This window comes from Misgurnus anguillicaudatus, chromosome 1 (genome assembly GCF_027580225.2).
Source record: "Misgurnus anguillicaudatus chromosome 1, ASM2758022v2, whole genome shotgun sequence".
Classification (NCBI taxonomy): domain Eukaryota; kingdom Metazoa; phylum Chordata; class Actinopteri; order Cypriniformes; family Cobitidae; genus Misgurnus; species Misgurnus anguillicaudatus.
The window spans coordinates 11585001-11602222 of record NC_073337.2 but is presented as its reverse complement, the minus strand read 5'-3'; the positions used below and the strand labels follow the sequence as shown (position 1 = coordinate 11602222).

General features: G+C 38.4%; 1 protein-coding gene across 5 annotated transcripts in view; it reads right to left on the bottom strand.

The window, feature by feature from the left end:
• phtf2 (putative homeodomain transcription factor 2) overlaps positions 1-17222 on the bottom strand; it is a 31854-nt gene that overhangs the window by 6109 nt on the left and 8523 nt on the right. For 3 of the 5 annotated variants that reach the window (XM_073866477.1, XM_073866478.1, XM_073866476.1), the window contains exons 3-10: positions 8308-8364; positions 8196-8207; positions 6431-6500; positions 3878-4036; positions 1408-1579; positions 851-1012; positions 312-513; positions 53-214 (exon numbers count right to left, since the gene is read on the bottom strand). In XM_073866477.1, coding sequence (XP_073722578.1) covers positions 53-214; positions 312-513; positions 851-1012; positions 1408-1579; positions 3878-4036; positions 6431-6500; positions 8196-8207; positions 8308-8364 — 996 coding nt within the window. The remainder of the gene's footprint in view (positions 1-52; positions 215-311; positions 514-850; positions 1013-1407; positions 1580-3877; positions 4037-6430; positions 6501-8195; positions 8208-8307; positions 8365-17222) is intronic. The other 2 variants (XM_073866480.1, XM_073866479.1) reach the window with 2 other exon arrangements.

The window sequence follows — 17222 nt, the reverse complement described above, 5'->3', positions numbered from 1 at the left end:
AATGAATGTTTTGCATCACACTGATGTGCAAGTGATTTTATTTTTATTTTACCTCAGTCACGTAATGTTTTTTGTATTGGTGTGCTTTTCTGTTGCGCAGCGTGCTGCAGTCGCTGTTCTTGTGCTCTCTGCGGAGGGCACTGTAGTTCTCTAGGTCTTCTTCGCTGGACGCTTCATCGGACACGTCGTCCACACCTCGTGTGACCTCGCCCTCCTGCGGACACCAGACGAGAAAAATTTTGAGCTGTGGTCGTTGTGTGCAGGCGAGCTCGCGGATGCACGTGCACGAGCGGGCGGGCGGTCGGTCGTACCTTACAGGTGGTGGGCAGGATCAGATGGTTTCTGGTGAGCGGGCCGTTCCAGCAGGGGTCTTCTGTGCGCAGCAGATCGCAGTGCGGCTGGTGAAGCCGTAAGCCCTCCTCGCTGCTCTTACTGGTAAAACGTCCATCCAGAGACACGTATCCATTGTCGGTCTCTGTCGACTTATCGATGGACAGCTTGGACTTTTTAGACCTGGTGAGAAAAAACAGCTCAACTACAGAGCAGAACGTCCTAAACATTTCTGTTCCCATCTCAGTGTGGTCTGAATCATCTTCAAGTGTTACGTTCTAGTCTCCTAAAGGTAATGAGTGAATGTGGGAAAAATCAAAAGGTGCAGAATTTGAAACATGGAGCAAATGACTGGAATGGCTACAAAATCCCTTCACCAAGTGAATCCCTCGATCAAAATACAGAGAGAAACACACCGAACGAAACCGCACTGCCGTACAGTCGTTGATGTGCATCTAGCAAAGGGATGTTGCAGCTTGCAAGATTATCGGAAGAAAATGAAAGAGACAGAAATACACACCCCGCTTTAAAGATATCATGCCAGAAACCTCTGAGGAAAGAGCCGAGGCTGCGCGTGCCAGCGTAGACGGAGCTGTGCGGCGCCCCCTCCTGCGCATTATCAGTAGTGCTAGAACCGTCAGCTTCTCTATGAACCTCCAAATGAGCGGATTTCCTCAACTTCCTTTAGCGAGAGACATTAGAAGTGCAGAGCGCTTAGAAAAGTCCAAAACAAATTTGCTTTCAGAAATCCCAAAGTAAAGAAGCAAAGCCAAGAGGGTCATCTCAATGATTCATTTGCAATGAATCGGTTGACTTCGCACGAGCGAACGCAACCGTAAGTGCTTATAACAGGATTTATTTACAATTAAACAACAACGGTGCAAGACTTCTGTTTTACATATTTACAAAAAGTTAAGACATCAATCACGTTCAGGAATCTAATGACAAGAAGAGTTGAAACAGAAGTTAAATCTTAATCACGTTTCTCATCATGAAAACAAGTTTCTTCTGGTTTCATCTGTCAAATAAGAAGAACCGAGCTCTCGCGAGATCAAGAGCTGGACTGGTATCTCTCACCTGCGTCTCTTTCCGTTGCCGGTGTTACTGCTGGAGGTTTTGGGAGTATGCGTGGAGACAATCTGACAGTGAACCGTTCCTAACAGCAACATTAACCAAAACGCACCGAACACTTCAGTGGTGGGAATCACATGTGAGCTGGAAATGCTGAAAAACAGCACAGCCGCAAGAACTGCAACAGAGAAACGACAGAAAAATCTCAACTACATGCAAATCATATCAACATTTAACTAACCAGTCCTTTTAAAAAAAGCAGAGTTTTTTTGTGATTGTTGCGGGCAAAAATCCTTGATCTTGCGGCAGGTTTTCTTAAAAAATTTGTTGGAATATGCAGGATATTTATGCAATTTTATGCGCGAACTTGCAAAAACTGCGGGAACTTGCAAAAACTTGCAAAAACTGCGGGAACTTGCAAAAACCTGCGGGAATGTGCAAAAAACTGCGGGAACGTGCAAAAAACTTCGGGAACGTGCAAAAAACTGCAGAAAACTTGCAAAAAACTGTGGGAACTTGTGGGAACTTGAGGGAACTTGCAGGAACGTGCAAAAACTGCGGGAACGTGCAAAAACTGCGGGAACGTGCAAAAACTGTTTTCAGCTTTTGCAGCTTTTCAATGATGTTCACGTCACATAATCACGTCACTTCCTAACAGGGGACATGGCTGCACTTCTGTGAAGTAAATGCAAAATTGTTCAACTTTCTGCTAAGATATATGTGACTTTTGCTACAAAAATGCGGAGATTATGAAATCATGCAAGCCCCGCATATTTTGCGCACGGAAATCCGCAATTTATGCATATTTAAAAAAAATACTTCCCCCGCATAAATATGCAGACTTTGGCTGATTATGCGTTAAAAAATGCATACATCATCACATAATTGCGTTTTTCTGGAGGGACTGACTAACTAGAGTTACACAGAGGTATTAAGATGAGTTTTGGTCGATTGGATCACAAGTGGACGATGCTAAATACAGGTGTAAATAAGGTGTAAAACATTTTGGGCTCGTCCACTTTCGACCACATTCAGAGGTTAGGGTTTACCCTGTCGTGAAGCCCACACAGAAGTAACTGCAATACATTGAGTGGCCACTAGAGGCTGCCTTTAAAAGGGAGTCAATTCCCATAGACCCCCATGTTAAAAATGCCCAACTTTACAGCAGAAATAAATGTTTTTACAGCCTGGTACAAAATGTGGTTTTGCTCTATATAGATAATTTTGCCCTTCATGACAACTGTGACGGCAGTGAATTTTTTGTAACTCATCCATTTAAATTATATCAAGCCTAAAAGTTCAGCATAATTAAGGGAGTGACTGCATAAGTGACTGGTAAATTGCTGCTGCCATCACTCCTGTTCAAGCTAGTGGTTTCATCAACCAGTTATCATAGGTCCACCCACTTCCTGCCTCTTCACCGATTTTGGGATTTCCAGGAGTGACACACTGCCAAGATGGCGATGACAGACTCCGTCTACTTTGGGCTTCAAGAATGCTCTTCACAAACCTACTGGTGACGTCAGAAACACTACATCCATATTTTCACAGTCTATGGTTTGAACAGCCACAAAACACCACCTACTCTCCACCTATTGATCGAATTTGCCTTGCATGTGATGGATCGAGCAGAATGTTTAAACATAGGACATGACTTCTAGGGCGAACCCACAGTGTACAGCACTATATTTAGGCTTTCTTTTAAAAAACTAAAGCGACTGCTCTCTGCGTTCGTTTCATTTTGCGAGCGTGTGAAAGTTGCGTGAGCTTATTTCATCGATTGCTCTGAAATGTCAGAGAAAGCTTTTACATACACATGTACAAAACATCTGTGCAGCATGTTTACTTAAACACAAGCAGCAGACTCTGACATAATATAAGTTTGTGTAAATTTAAACCCATAATTTCTCCGATTGACCAAAAACATCTTAACACCAGGTATAAACAGCCTCTTACATCAACTAACCCTAACCTCAATGTTTATGGCAAAGGCCAAACTATTTAGACACAAACTTATCCGTTGAGCTTGTCTAAATCACACACATGCCAATATAGAAAAGTTGTAACATGGTCCCAAAAACAGCCAAAACAAAAAACCCACACAGACTAAATTCACTCACAATGAGGATAAACATTGTTTGTGTCAATCAACCACAATATGCTTTGTGCAGTAAACTCCACCTAAATCTATATACACACAGACACATGCATGCACGCGCACACGTATGCACACACACCCTCTGAAGTAAAAGCAAAAAATGTATCATGACATTACTGACTAACATCAAAACTGTCGTTGAAAAACTTGATTTTGTTTTGACTGGTGGTTACCCAGTCACACCTGTTTTCTGCACAATCATGACACGTAAAATACCTGACATACGCATGATGAAGACACACACAAACGCACACCCTAAAAATAAAACCTTACACAAACACACAAGAATAATAAGCACTTTGCCAAACTTTGACTCACCCTGGAGCAGATAAAGAGACAGCAGCAGGTAATAAATTCCTCTCGATGTCACCTGAATCCACCATCGGAAGAAAAATGGGAAGAAAACGACTCTGACGATACCTTTACGGGTCAGAGACGTCCACGGGCTCTCCGGCTTTGCCTTGGCAAAAGCCGACCCTGAAAACAGAATAAAACCACACAAAATGATGGGCATCGAAAGCAAAAAAAATGTGGGTGGTTCCCTTGTTTTTAGTGATATAACCTATTTTATGTATTTTTCTCTGTTACATCAACGTTTACAGTACAATATGCTTTGAAAAAAGTCTGCCCTGAGAATCTGGCAAGATGTCTTTGTATGCCAGTGTTGCCAGAAGTTGCAAGACGGTCATCGTCGAAATTGGGTCTCATTCATTAAGCATGCGTACGCACAGATGTGCGCACGGATGTTTTCACGAACAAATCGTGATTCAAAAAAAACTTTTGTATAATTTTTTTTTAAATGTATACAAAAATTCACGAAAACCTAAAACCACTCGTACGCAATTAATCATGTACAGTACACAATACTCAAATACTAGGCTATAATGTTTATAATAATGTTAATATAAAAAATGTACATGGTTATTTTTTATATTATAATATTTTCTGTATTATATATTATTGTACATATATATTATATAATACATCTATATTATTATTATTATTATACACATTATTTTATACATTATTATAGCCTACTTTTTTTCTACACATATAAAGAAGATGCACGTAATGACAAATCTTCACACTTTCCGTCCTCACTTTTTAAATCTCTATATGAAAGCGTCCGCTTAATGCCTAATGTTAACGTCATGTAAATGTAATGAGAAGTCCAAACGTCAATCACTTGATCTTCTGTCTGTTTTATTTCAGATACAGATACGCGTCTCTGTCATATTAATTAAATGTATAGTTGTTAACGCATCCAATACTTCTTTAATGTTACTCCGGTCGGTGGACAACATTGGCTTCCTCCAGCGACAGCAAAACCAAAACCTTCCAAATAAAAAATACAAAGCAATACAAACCTTTACCAATAATAAATATGATCATGGATTTCTTTTCGAGCTCTTTTACTTCAGTGACAAACTGCTTTAAAATTCTCTGTGGATCAGCGCTGTGCTAAGTAAAGCCCTTATATGGAGCTGGTTTGGGCGTGTTTTATGCAAATGACCAACCTTGTGCATGCGGCCGCTCATGTAGAACACTCCAAATTAACTAACGTACGAACAAGTATAAGAACAAATTCATGTGCGTACGCATGTGTTGCGAATTAGGCGTAAAGTTTTCATGAGAGGAAAAACATACGCAATTATTAGTGAATAAGTACGGAGCCCCTAAGGGGACATGAAGCAAAAATTAAATAAAGTTTAGTCACACCTGCACACGTGAAACTATCCAGGGCTCAACGCAAAAAATTTTTAATCTCGCCAAGTCGGGCCAGTGGTTCGGGTTTTCACTTGCCTTGCCAAAATTTTCACTGGCCCCAATAAAAAAATGTCAGTATCACATATTTAAAAATAATAATTCAAAAGTCAAATATAATTGTATACATATACAACAGACATGTTCCATCGAAAAAAGGCTCCCAACTTTTCTGTTTTATCTGAAAACTGACAGCAAACTAACTAAATAATATACATTGACAAAAATATATTTTGGTGGCAGCGGGTGAAGCACTGGCCCGATCAGGCAAGTGACAATACTTTTTACTGGCCCGAACATCTCTCACACTTGCCCCGGGCCACCGGGCAGTCCTTTATGTTGAGCCCTGCTATCGTGTGCTTACGTGAAACTTTTGCGTGCGCACGTTAAACTACCGCGATAGGTGCACGCGCAAAAGTTTCACCTGAGCACGCAATACTAAACTTAAAAAAAATTCTGCACATGAAGGTTTCGCGTGAGCACATGAAACTAAACTTTTGATTTTTTTACTCAAATGTCACCTTAGGGGCTCGGTAAATAAGACCTATTATTTTGTTAAAAAGATTATTTCATTTTGCAAAAGCCAACGTGTTTCCTTCATTTTTAAATTTCTCTATGAGACTTTTTCTCTTTTCTGCTGACCATACAATGTTTAAATTGGCTTTTATTTTGACAAGATGAATAAAGGTAAACTGATAAAATTTTTCTGTATACCCTACATTTTATATTTGGTACACTTAATCTCCCTCTCTCTTAATATAAAATGTGAGAAACTGGAAACAAGAACTAAATTTAACGGGATCCATCAGGTCGGGAAAAATATTATTCTTAGCAGACAGCGGGAAACACAGAGTGATCAGATATTTTAAGAGGGAATGGATGGGTGCGGAAAAGGGGTGAAAAAACAGTGGAGTTTTTTTTTTATTTATTAGATCATTCCTCTACTGACTGATAATGCTCTGACCAGTGAACAGACATATGCGCTAAATTTTAGAAAAAGTGAGTGGGTCTTGTCCCACACACATATAATGGTTCTGACGCACATGCATTAGAGCCTGCACTCTACAATTCTCTTTAAATAAAACAAACGTATAAAGACAAACTTACCTCGAACCAGGTCAACATCGATAAGGTCTGGCTTCACATGACCCGTCTTCTTTGGTTTGTTCCTCAGACCCTACAGACAGACAGAACCACATGAGAGAGAGAGAGAGAGAGAGAGAGAGAGAGAGAGAGAGAGAGAGGAGAGAGAGAGAGAGAGAGAGAGAGAGAGAGAGAGAGAGAGAGAGAGAGAGAGAGAGAGAGAGAGAGAGAGAGAGAGAGAGAAAATCACAGAAACACACAGTGCTCAAATAAGATCACGAATATGAAGATAGCTGAGGTGGAAAATCATGCTTGTTAACACACACACGCACAAACACACACGCACACATACACACGCACGCAGACACACGCACGCAGACACACGCACGCACACGCACACACACACACATGCATTTTTTCATATGACTTATAAATTAATTAAATGATCAAACTGTTCAGTCACTTACATTTAATATTATTACCCATAATCCTTATTGTGTTTGACGATGATGATGTGATTATGTTTATTATTATGATGTGTTGTGATGGTTGTATTGTTTTGATGATGTTGTGACAGTATATGTGATGCTTGTCAAGGTGTTTGTGATAGTGTTGTAAAGGTTTGTGATGATTGTGTTTTTGATCACAACAGATATTAATATACACACAATGCCAGTGGCGGGCCATGCATTTCACACCTAGGCCTTCGGCACTGTCCTACATTAATTAATCCATCTTGTAATACGATCATTATGACGCCAGGGCAATAGAAACACATCAACCGTTAAATTGCAAAGTAAAAAAAAATTCCTGTATTTACAACAAGGAATAACAGGCAAATTTTATTTTACTAACAAAAGACCCTACAAAATGAGACGCAGCGAATATTATACAGAAACACTTTGAAGGGTATGAAGGCAAAACTTTTTTTTGCAAAAGAAATCGCATAAATGGTTCTTGAAAAAGCTTACCAACTGTTTTGAAGAATGAAAAGTTTAACAAATGACTTTGTTGACAGTCTTTTGTTCAAGGATAATGCAAAGAGTTTTTTTTAAACATTTACTATAAAAAATTATACTCACATTTTAAATATAGTATTTGCTTATTAAATAAAATGCATTAAACATACAAAATTTGCCTAGGGATTATTTGTACACATTCCATCCTCCTTTCTTTCCTCAAGAAGAGTTTGATCACTCTGTTGTACAATAAGTCCTTTTCTATTGCCATAGAGGCTAATGCTAAAGTATTTCTGGCATAAGTTTTAATTCGTTTTAGGGCAGAGAAAGTTCATTCGACTGAAGCAGATGACTCGAAAACGCTGAGATTATTATTAGCCTTCTATATGGCCACAGCGAAGCCAACTCTAAATCTGATTGGGTAATGCAATGATTTCATTGCCATTTCTCTTAAGCTGAAGGTGCCTGCACTGCTCGTTCTGAAGGTCTAGGCAGATTTCCTTGACCCTGGCAACACACAATGTTTGGATAAATGCTCTTTAAATCATAAATATACACTAAGGTATGAAATTAAGATAATAGACTATGATGGCATTCATTTTATACACATTCTTGGAAAAAAAACCTGATGCTCAGCACAAGAGATTCAGTTTAACCTGTTATCACTGTTAGTGTGGGTTTCAGTTCAAAGTGAAATTTAATGAAACGCCAGAGGAAGACTGTAAACACTCACTTAACATGCTCTAGCTCGCAAAAACAACACCATCAAGATGTGTTAATAGCCACACGCAGTGCCACTGACAGGCTAAAAGTGGCAATGCGGTACTCACCCGTATAATAAACTGCTTGTGGGTGGGGTGATAGAGTGAGAAACGTTGAACACAAACAGAAAGAAAGTCCTATGAAATGATAAGAGTGACTGAAAAGTGATTGACTCTTTACCTTGATCTCTCGTTGTTCCACCGATTTTTCCCAAATCTGCTGGTCATATGCACCAATCTAACAGACACACACACACACACATCAAACAGATTACACATCAATCAAAGTCATCACTAACAGGTGTAATGTTATATAAACTGGTGGTGTTTCTGCAGAAAAACTAAGGTTTACAGGTTCGATTCCCAGCCAGGGAACACAGATACTCATATAAATGGATTCCTTACAATGCACTACAAGTCGCCAAATGCATACATGTAAATATAATCAATTACACAGGTTACAGGCACTTTCACATGGGTTGCATTTCTCTTTTCTTGAACCGAATTGCTTCAGTGTGCGGCGTATGGGCAGTGTGCGGGAATTTATTGTTTGGAAAATACATTTTACATGATTAAAGTTAACTTGGGCATGCGAAAATTACTTGCTTTAGAGTAGTTTTACTTGATTAAGACCACATATTAAGATACAGGACAGGTCATATATTTTTAGCTTTGTGAAAAACATGCATTTTAGGGCATGGTTTCTAATGAGTATAAAAAAAATGGGTCAGATTGAAAAGATAACCACATATAAACACTTATTAACAACAGCAGAAAATACTGTAGTGTTGGAGAGTAGAAAAATATCTAAAAAAAAACAACAACAAAGAACAACAAATTACGTTTCCACTTGAAATTTGTACCAGCCACAAACAAAGCCCCCTTCACGTTTTCAACGCCGCACATCCTACAAGCAGCACAGTCCCTGTCTGCAGTGGCATAGCGTCTTGGGATTTGCTTATATACTGAAATTGCATGTAACGATCAATACACAACATGAGAGAGCTGATGTGCTGATATGTACTGTACATGCGTAAACAGAGTTGATTGACAGGCAAAACTGGACACAACTAGATGCACGCTCTCAGATATGAACTGAGGTTTATGAATTTCTCCTCGCTCTCGCCCACTATCTCACTTCTTCCCCTTGCCCGAAGTGTGCATGCGAGCTCAGACTGTGTCCCGTACGTCAGGAAATTCATCAGTGCTCGAGCTCTTTACCCTCTTGGGAGGTTGCCCTGGGTGCTGGGAAGCCTAATGGAAATTGTAGTTTCTTAGTGTCACTTCACAATTATTTATTAATCAGAACTCCTAAAAGTCTATACACCAGTGCACTCCATTCTTTTGATTAGGATCTTACGCAATATGGGTGAAAGGGCTTTTTCCACCTTTGCCCCAAAATTGTGGAACATCCTCCCCAAGGAAATTAACCAAGCCTGGGGGCGTATTACAGAAACTTTCTATCTTAGGTCTTAACTTAAGATATGATGTGTTAGGTTAAGATTTTTCACAAATTTATATTACAGAAGCAAATCTTAAATTGATTTAGGATTCTCATCTTATCTCACCAAATCTTATCTCATCTCTAGTTAGGAATCGCTTAATCATGTTCGGCTATCAACTGTCATGTCTGTTACCAAGCAACCAGCAATGCGTGAGCTGCTGCTACAGTAAACAAAAGAATTGTCCTTTTAATTTCAATGGGGCAGAAAAATACATTTTATTAAATTCATAGTAATCATAGTCTGTTTTTTGTATTAGTGTTTTAGCACATCATCTATCAGTTACCATTAAATTTAAACATTTAGCAAATGTGACTTACAAAAATTAAAAAAATTATTCTTCCTAAGTGCTAGGATACTATTGTACATTTCAACATTTGATAGAGACATGACAAGAAATAGATGCTGAGTCAAGTGTGTACTGTATTCACTATAATCCCATCAAGTGTTCACGGATAAGATAACTGTTTTTTAATAATGAGGGATGACAGAAATTGAAAGATCGCTCCACTAGTGAGAAACATTGTGATTATGTGAATGTGTGAAGGTAAAAAACATTCAAAGAGTAATCCAAAAACAAACTTTGATGTTTTTCATCCTCCACTTTGTTAAAAATGTAATGTCATTCTCCCGCAGCTCTATCATAATGTGATTGTTTCAGCTGGCTCCATTAAAGTTTTAAGTTAGGACACCTGTGAGGTTACCCTAAAGTTAAGACCGTTTTTAGGATGTTTTGTCAAGTAAGGATGCTTCTGTAATACCACTTTCCTATCTGCAGTTAAGATAATAAATTTAGGAACATCATTCTGTAATAGCTTTTGTCTTAAATGAGGTCCTAACTGAAATTACCATGGTTACCAAACAGTTAAGATAAGATTTTAAAGTTAGGTCTTTTCTGTAATACGCCCCCTGGTCCCCAAGTAGCAGTGCTTCGCCTTCTGAGAATATAGTTCCCAGTATGTATACTGTTAAAAGATGGCTGTGTCATATGACCTTGTTATTTGTACACGGTGTGACTATACAAATCACAACACATAAATAGGAAAATGTTCGCGTTATTTTGTCACTTATTGGGAGCAGTATGGTAGCTGAAGCCATTTACTTCCAGTCTTTGTGCTAAGCTAAGCTAGCGGGGGCTGCGTCAGACAGAGTTACAGCACGCACCGAGATGAGAAAGGTATGTACGGACTTATCTAACTCTGGGGGATACGGTGAATAAGCTAAATTCCCAAAATCTGGGCGTCTTCCTTTAATGTCATGCCCTGGTTTGGACACATGAACACTCTAAAAATGGCTGGGTTATTTTTGACCCATAATGGCTAAATATTGGACAGAACACATGCTGGGTTAAAAATGACCCAATGTTGGGTTGTTGTTATGCAACCATGGGGTATAATAACCCAGCATTTGGTACATTTTTAACCCAGCACGTGTTCTGTCCAATATTTACCCATTATGGGTCAAAAATAACCCAGCCATTTTTAGAGTAAAGGGATGTGTGTCCAGACTTTTGTCTGGTACTACACAACAACATACACATAATAAAATATCAGCCGATATGTCGATATCAGACTTTTTTACTCCCTAATATTGGTATCGGCACCTCCAAAACTCATATTGGTCGGGCTCTACATGAAAACATTCAGACATTATTTCAAGGCCTGATCATCTGCTATTGTGTTGTGTTCATCTGTTGTATATTGTGTGAATAGGCCTTAACACATTGAAGTTAAGTTAATTTATGTATAGCCTTATAATCATATGACTTAATATATAATAATTTATTGTTATACACGTTTTACCTGCTCTTTTTTAAATACAAAATTAAGAAATATAACTGAAAAATATCATATCAGCAACTAAAAATTAAACTGTTATTAGTAATGAATCTTAATATTTTGTTAAATTGTATTTTTAATACATTTATTTATATTATTTTGTACATTGATATTTTATGCGAGGGCTTTCATACAGTGAAAATCTCATACCATCCCACCCCTAGTAATCTAAGGGTGTGTTTAAATTTCGGGAGTGACAACCGCATTTACTTAAAGGTGTGAGTCTGGAAATGTCCTGTTCAGACAGCAACTGGCACCCCTTCAATAAATCCTCTTTGCCACCTCCATTTGCAAGGATAACAGCTCAGAGTCTTGTATAATGTCTGATAAGGTTGAAGTAAGCTTAGATTATTTCTCCAGACCCGTTGATGCTTTCTCCTTTTCAATCATTTTGTGTATGGTTCGGGTCAGGGAACAGGGATGGCTATGGCAGGACCTTTATTTTGAACCTCTTCACCATGACTCATTGTAAGGTTTTGACTTTTTTATCTGTTGGTATTTTAAATAATCCATAAAGTCATGGATAGGAATAAGATGTCCAGGACCTCTGGTATAAAAGTAGGTTCAAAGCAATGAAGATCCAGTGGTATATTTAACTGTAGACACAGAGCACTTTTTAATCCATGTGTGCACCTAAGCCGTCTTGAGTTCCTGCTGCCCAAAATACTATTTTCCTTTCATAAGGCCGCAAAACCCAGTCCTATTTAAAGCTCAAGTATGACAAATAAATATGCTGGAGTTTGTTTTTGCATGAGAGCAGAGAATGTGTTGCTTATACTGTGTCCCAAACAACTTGGTTATAAAGGTGGTGTTTTTAAAAAATATTTTTTAAAGCTTTCTGACCCCGAGATTCAACTGATTCCTGAAGTTCTCCATCTATGATCCTTGAAGAGTCTTTGTCCACTTAAATTATTCTCCTTGCTGAGCATATAAACACATGGCCTCTTTCAGGCAGATTTGCAACATCTCCAGTCAATTAAAACGTTTTCATTATTGCCCAGATTGTGGAAATACACTCGTCTAAAGGATTATTAAAAAACACCTGTACAATTTCTCATTAATGCAATGGTGTAATGGTGTGGGGGATGTTTTCTTGGCACACTTTAGGCCCCTTAGTGCCAATTGGGCATCGTTTAAATGCCACGGCCTACCTGAGAATTGTTTCTGACCATGTCCATCCTCTGATGGCTAATTCCAGCAGGATAATGCACCATGTCACAAAGCCAAATCATTTCAAATTAGTTTCTTGAACATGACAATGAGTTCACTGTACTAAAATGGCCCCCAAAGTCACCAGATCTCAACCAAATAGAACATCTTTGGGATGGGGTGGAACGGGAGCTTCGATCCCTGGATGTGCATCCCACAAATCTCCATCAACTGCAAGATGCTATCCTATCAATATGGGCCAACATTTCTAAAGAATGCTTTCAGCACCTTGTTAAATCAATGCCATATAGAATTAAGGCAGTTCTGAAAGTGAAAGGGGTCAAACACAGTATTAGTATGGTGTTTCTAATAATCCTTTAGGTGAGTGTAGATGTTTCTATGGTTTGACTATTTCCTAAAAAGCCACTTTCTATTTTGCGTAGCTCAACAATCTTTTGCTGTACATCAGAACTATGGCTTTATCCACTGCGATGAATGATTAAGGGGACTTGGGGTTTGTGTTTAAAAGAAGAAACGGTGTAGATTCATTTTCACAGCCTACTTTGCTCATATTTACTAAGGGTGACAATATTTTGCCCACCACTGTAGAACACTGTCTGTATGAATTAGTGATGGGACGATTACCGGATTCACGATTAACCACGATAAAATGTCCTGCCGGTTAGTATTATCGTTTAAAATTTAATTATCATTACAACCGTGTTTGATTACCGTGATTTTGAAAACTCACGGTAAATCCGCACATGCAACAGTTTTTTGCACCAGAAGCAAATCGATCGGTTTAGGCGAGCTACATAGGAAGTGCGCTTTACGCTCCCGCTCGTTTAATATCTTGTAAAAACTGATCAATGTATATTTTTCTTATTTTAATTCAACTCCTCCATTTTGCATTGTTTTCTTAGCATAGATCAGTGACACACAGACATCTTTAATGCATCAGTTCTCTTGTGTGGAGTCTCCTTCTGTTGATCTGTTAATGGAGGTTTCTATCAGTTTGATTGTTGCCGGGGGTTACGGTACCACACAGAGTCGTTTACACACTGGAGGTGAAGATGTCGACACAGGACTCAAGTCACATCGCAGCGGAAAAAATCTCAATTATTCATGAGTTTATTCTCATTAAACATACAGCATGAGAACCCGAGCGTGTGTGTGTGGGATTGTGTGTGTGATGAAGCGGTTGGACTTACATTACAACAACCTGTGCTGCAGGTGAAGAGACACACGTGCACACAAACTCATGCACATGGGTGCACGCGCACACACACACACACACACACACACACGCGCACACACACACACACACACACGCACGCACATCAATTTCTACAAAGCTTATCGTTCTGAGAAAGTGCATCCAATTGGCCAGCTATCCAGTGCGTTGTGATTGGCCGAGTACCTCAAACGCAAAACAAAAATGGGCCGCTCTTTACCATATTTTGAAGATCAGCTCCAAACAGGAATTAATATCATTATTACCTTATCAACACAAGCTGAATCTGATCCAAAAAATGCAGATGACCAAATCTGATCAATCAACTTTACCAGCGTGATGTAAGCAGAATGTAACAGATTGGTAGGCTAAGGCTTCTAAAACATTTAACCATGTCTGCATTTGTGATCGTAGAAACGACAAACAACAAGTGCTACTCTGCACTGCACAAAACTTGTGTTTGACTCATGGTTTAGTCAGCAGTAAATTATTTATAGGTGCTTTTTAAAAAGAGAATAGGGGCTCTGTAAATGAAATCCAAAATTCAAGTCTCATAAACACCTGGCTGGATTAAGAATAATGTTGAGCACAGATTCATTTCGAGGCCCTGTTTACATTAGAGCATTTGCGTTTTAAAACATTTTAAAAAGGCATTTTCAAATTAAAACGATCCTTGTCTATACTGGCATTTGAAAAAGTATCTTAAAAAAAAAACTATCATAAAACATGACAATTCGCGCACACCGGGCATGTGCATAAAAGTGTAAAATAACTTACTCTAATAACAGCTTACCTTTAACGCATATATGCAACCTATGGGTGTGCGATATTGGCAAAAAATTACTATGATTCAAAGCGGAAGCATTCGAGTAAACTAAAACACTGTACTAAACAGTAGCAAACTTGAAGCAAAAATCCAATTTAGCAAATTCAAACTTCCATCAAACATAAGAGGTGATGCATAGCTTTAGCCTACAAAATGCATATTGTTTTAATGTAGCGAGTTCCTCTTTAGCCATTTAACACTGTATTGTTTATAATAGTTCATTGTTCAGGGTTCATATTGGTGTTCTTATAGTCCATTTGAAAATTTGGACTCTATTCATCAGAAACACCAAATATCTTTTCAACTTCCCTCTACCTGTCGCTTTTCTCTCTGTGTGTGTGTGGTTTGTTTCCTCCGCTCATGACAAAAAGTGTGGTTGGCTTAAGTGTTAAAAATTAACATGACGTTGATTTTTAAAAGTTTGCACCTGGCCCACGCACATCCTTTGCTAGCAACACAGAAATTGCAAAACGTGCAATTGGCTACAGTATTAAAAAAAAATTATATGAGTCATAATAAGCATGCCGCAATCAAATGCTGCTACATCATGCTCTTAATTTCTGTGCACTGAATGCTGGTTTTTAAAAAGCAAGTGATATACCTCATTAATATGATTTTGCAAATCGTTAAAACAACAACAACAATATTATTATTGCAAACATTAATACTACATCTGGCATTTGGTAGCAGTGGCTTGTATAGGCATCGATGAGATGCACGGTGTTCCTTTTAATGTTCTTATTAAAGGGACAGTAAATAGGATTTTCCCCCATCTAGTGGTGAAAATGTATTTTGCATTCCAATGAATAGTGCTCTCTAGCACCTTGTTTTTCCAAATGCGTGTTGCAACTACGGTAGCCGTTATGTACTGACTGATCTCCTTGTCCATTTCAGCTGGTTCACGTGTTCTGAACGAAAATGCGTTTTGGAAACGCATTACGGTAGACTAGTGCTTTTTGTCCCCCTCTGCCATTATAGTTTTTCAATATGGCGAAACGACATGGAAGCCTCCTTAGATTTACCCGTTCAATGTAAATCAAAAGATGAAATTCTAAGCTTACAAAGAAAAGTCAGATCATTGGCAGAGGTCATTTGACACCAAATGAGGATATATTTATGAATAAAGACATTGATTTTGACTAATAAAATAACTAAAAAACTACACATTGTCCCTTTAATTTATATTCACAGAATTTATCAACAAAACATCGATTAAAATTAAGAGAAAATTTACTTAACACAGTTATAGAGTTGATTCCTCATGCTAGACATAGGCAAAGTGTCAAAAAAGCGGTTAGGCGGGTTACAGAGTATTTCTGTGCCGAATGCCCTTCACCAGGATTCATACAAGTTTCTGAATTTTTTTTCCGATTATGAGTCCAGCTGACGTTTCAGGGGTTTTTTATACTTATAAGTGATATGCACTTCCCCCAGAAAATCCCGCCCACCTGTCAATCAGCGGGAGACCCTAGAACTTACAAACATCACATCACGCGACAGCTTTGTTTAATTTCAAAACTCAACAATGGCATGAATATAGAAGCGTGTTTTTGGATGTAAGGAGAACAAGCCAGCCTTATGGAAACAATGTATATAGTTTATTATCTGGGGTAGCAGCAGAGTTTTGCGTGTGTTTGATGCGCTGGATTTCATTGAAAAGTCCAAACCGGCATGAGTAGCAACCAACATGAGTTTCATGTGGTAAGTAAGACTTCTGTCTAATGTTGGAAATAGGCACGTGCATATTATATAAACGACACGAACATGTAGTGAATCATAAGTTCAGTGTTGTATAGTGTTGCATGAGTCGTACTCGCTCCTCCCGCGGTAGTTACTCCTCTTTCTTAATTTTTTCGTACGTTATCCGAAAGATTTGGTAAAGCTAATCTTTCTTTTGTAAATCTGATTTAACTAAAGACTCTTCGGAGATATAATAAGGATGTAATACTACTCTATAGGTACTCCAGATTAACATCAGAAATGCAGAAACAGCGTGTGTTATGCAAGCTTTAAATTAAACACGAAATCATGTCTTACCCACTCCATTCCTCCCGTCATATTGACCTTTACAACGCACTATATGGCGTTTAAAATTACAGTCTATCTTTCGTAATAAGCTAATTAAATTGAAACAAAACATAAACAACAACATTCGAACCCAACAATACTCAAACATAAATAAAAACATTCTCTATTAGGATACAGTTTAAAACAATCTGATATAACATTGATAATAGTTGGTTTGGAAGATTTTTACTATTTTGTGCAAAACCTCCGTTGCATTTACCGAAATAAAAATATTTTTTACTTTGATGCGCTGTAATGTTAAAATCAGCTGTTTGTTTACATAAGACTTCGTCAGATTCTCATTCGTGTGTGTCTCATCAGTAAAGCCGGTAGTAAATCGCCTGCTTTCAGAAGGAGCGGCATTTACTACACAGAGCCGAATTTCACAGAGAAACTAGGCAAAACCGCATTTATAATTGTGGAAAATCGTCTCCAATTATTGTAAGCAATTTTGCCTAGCTTCTCAGTGACATTCTGCTC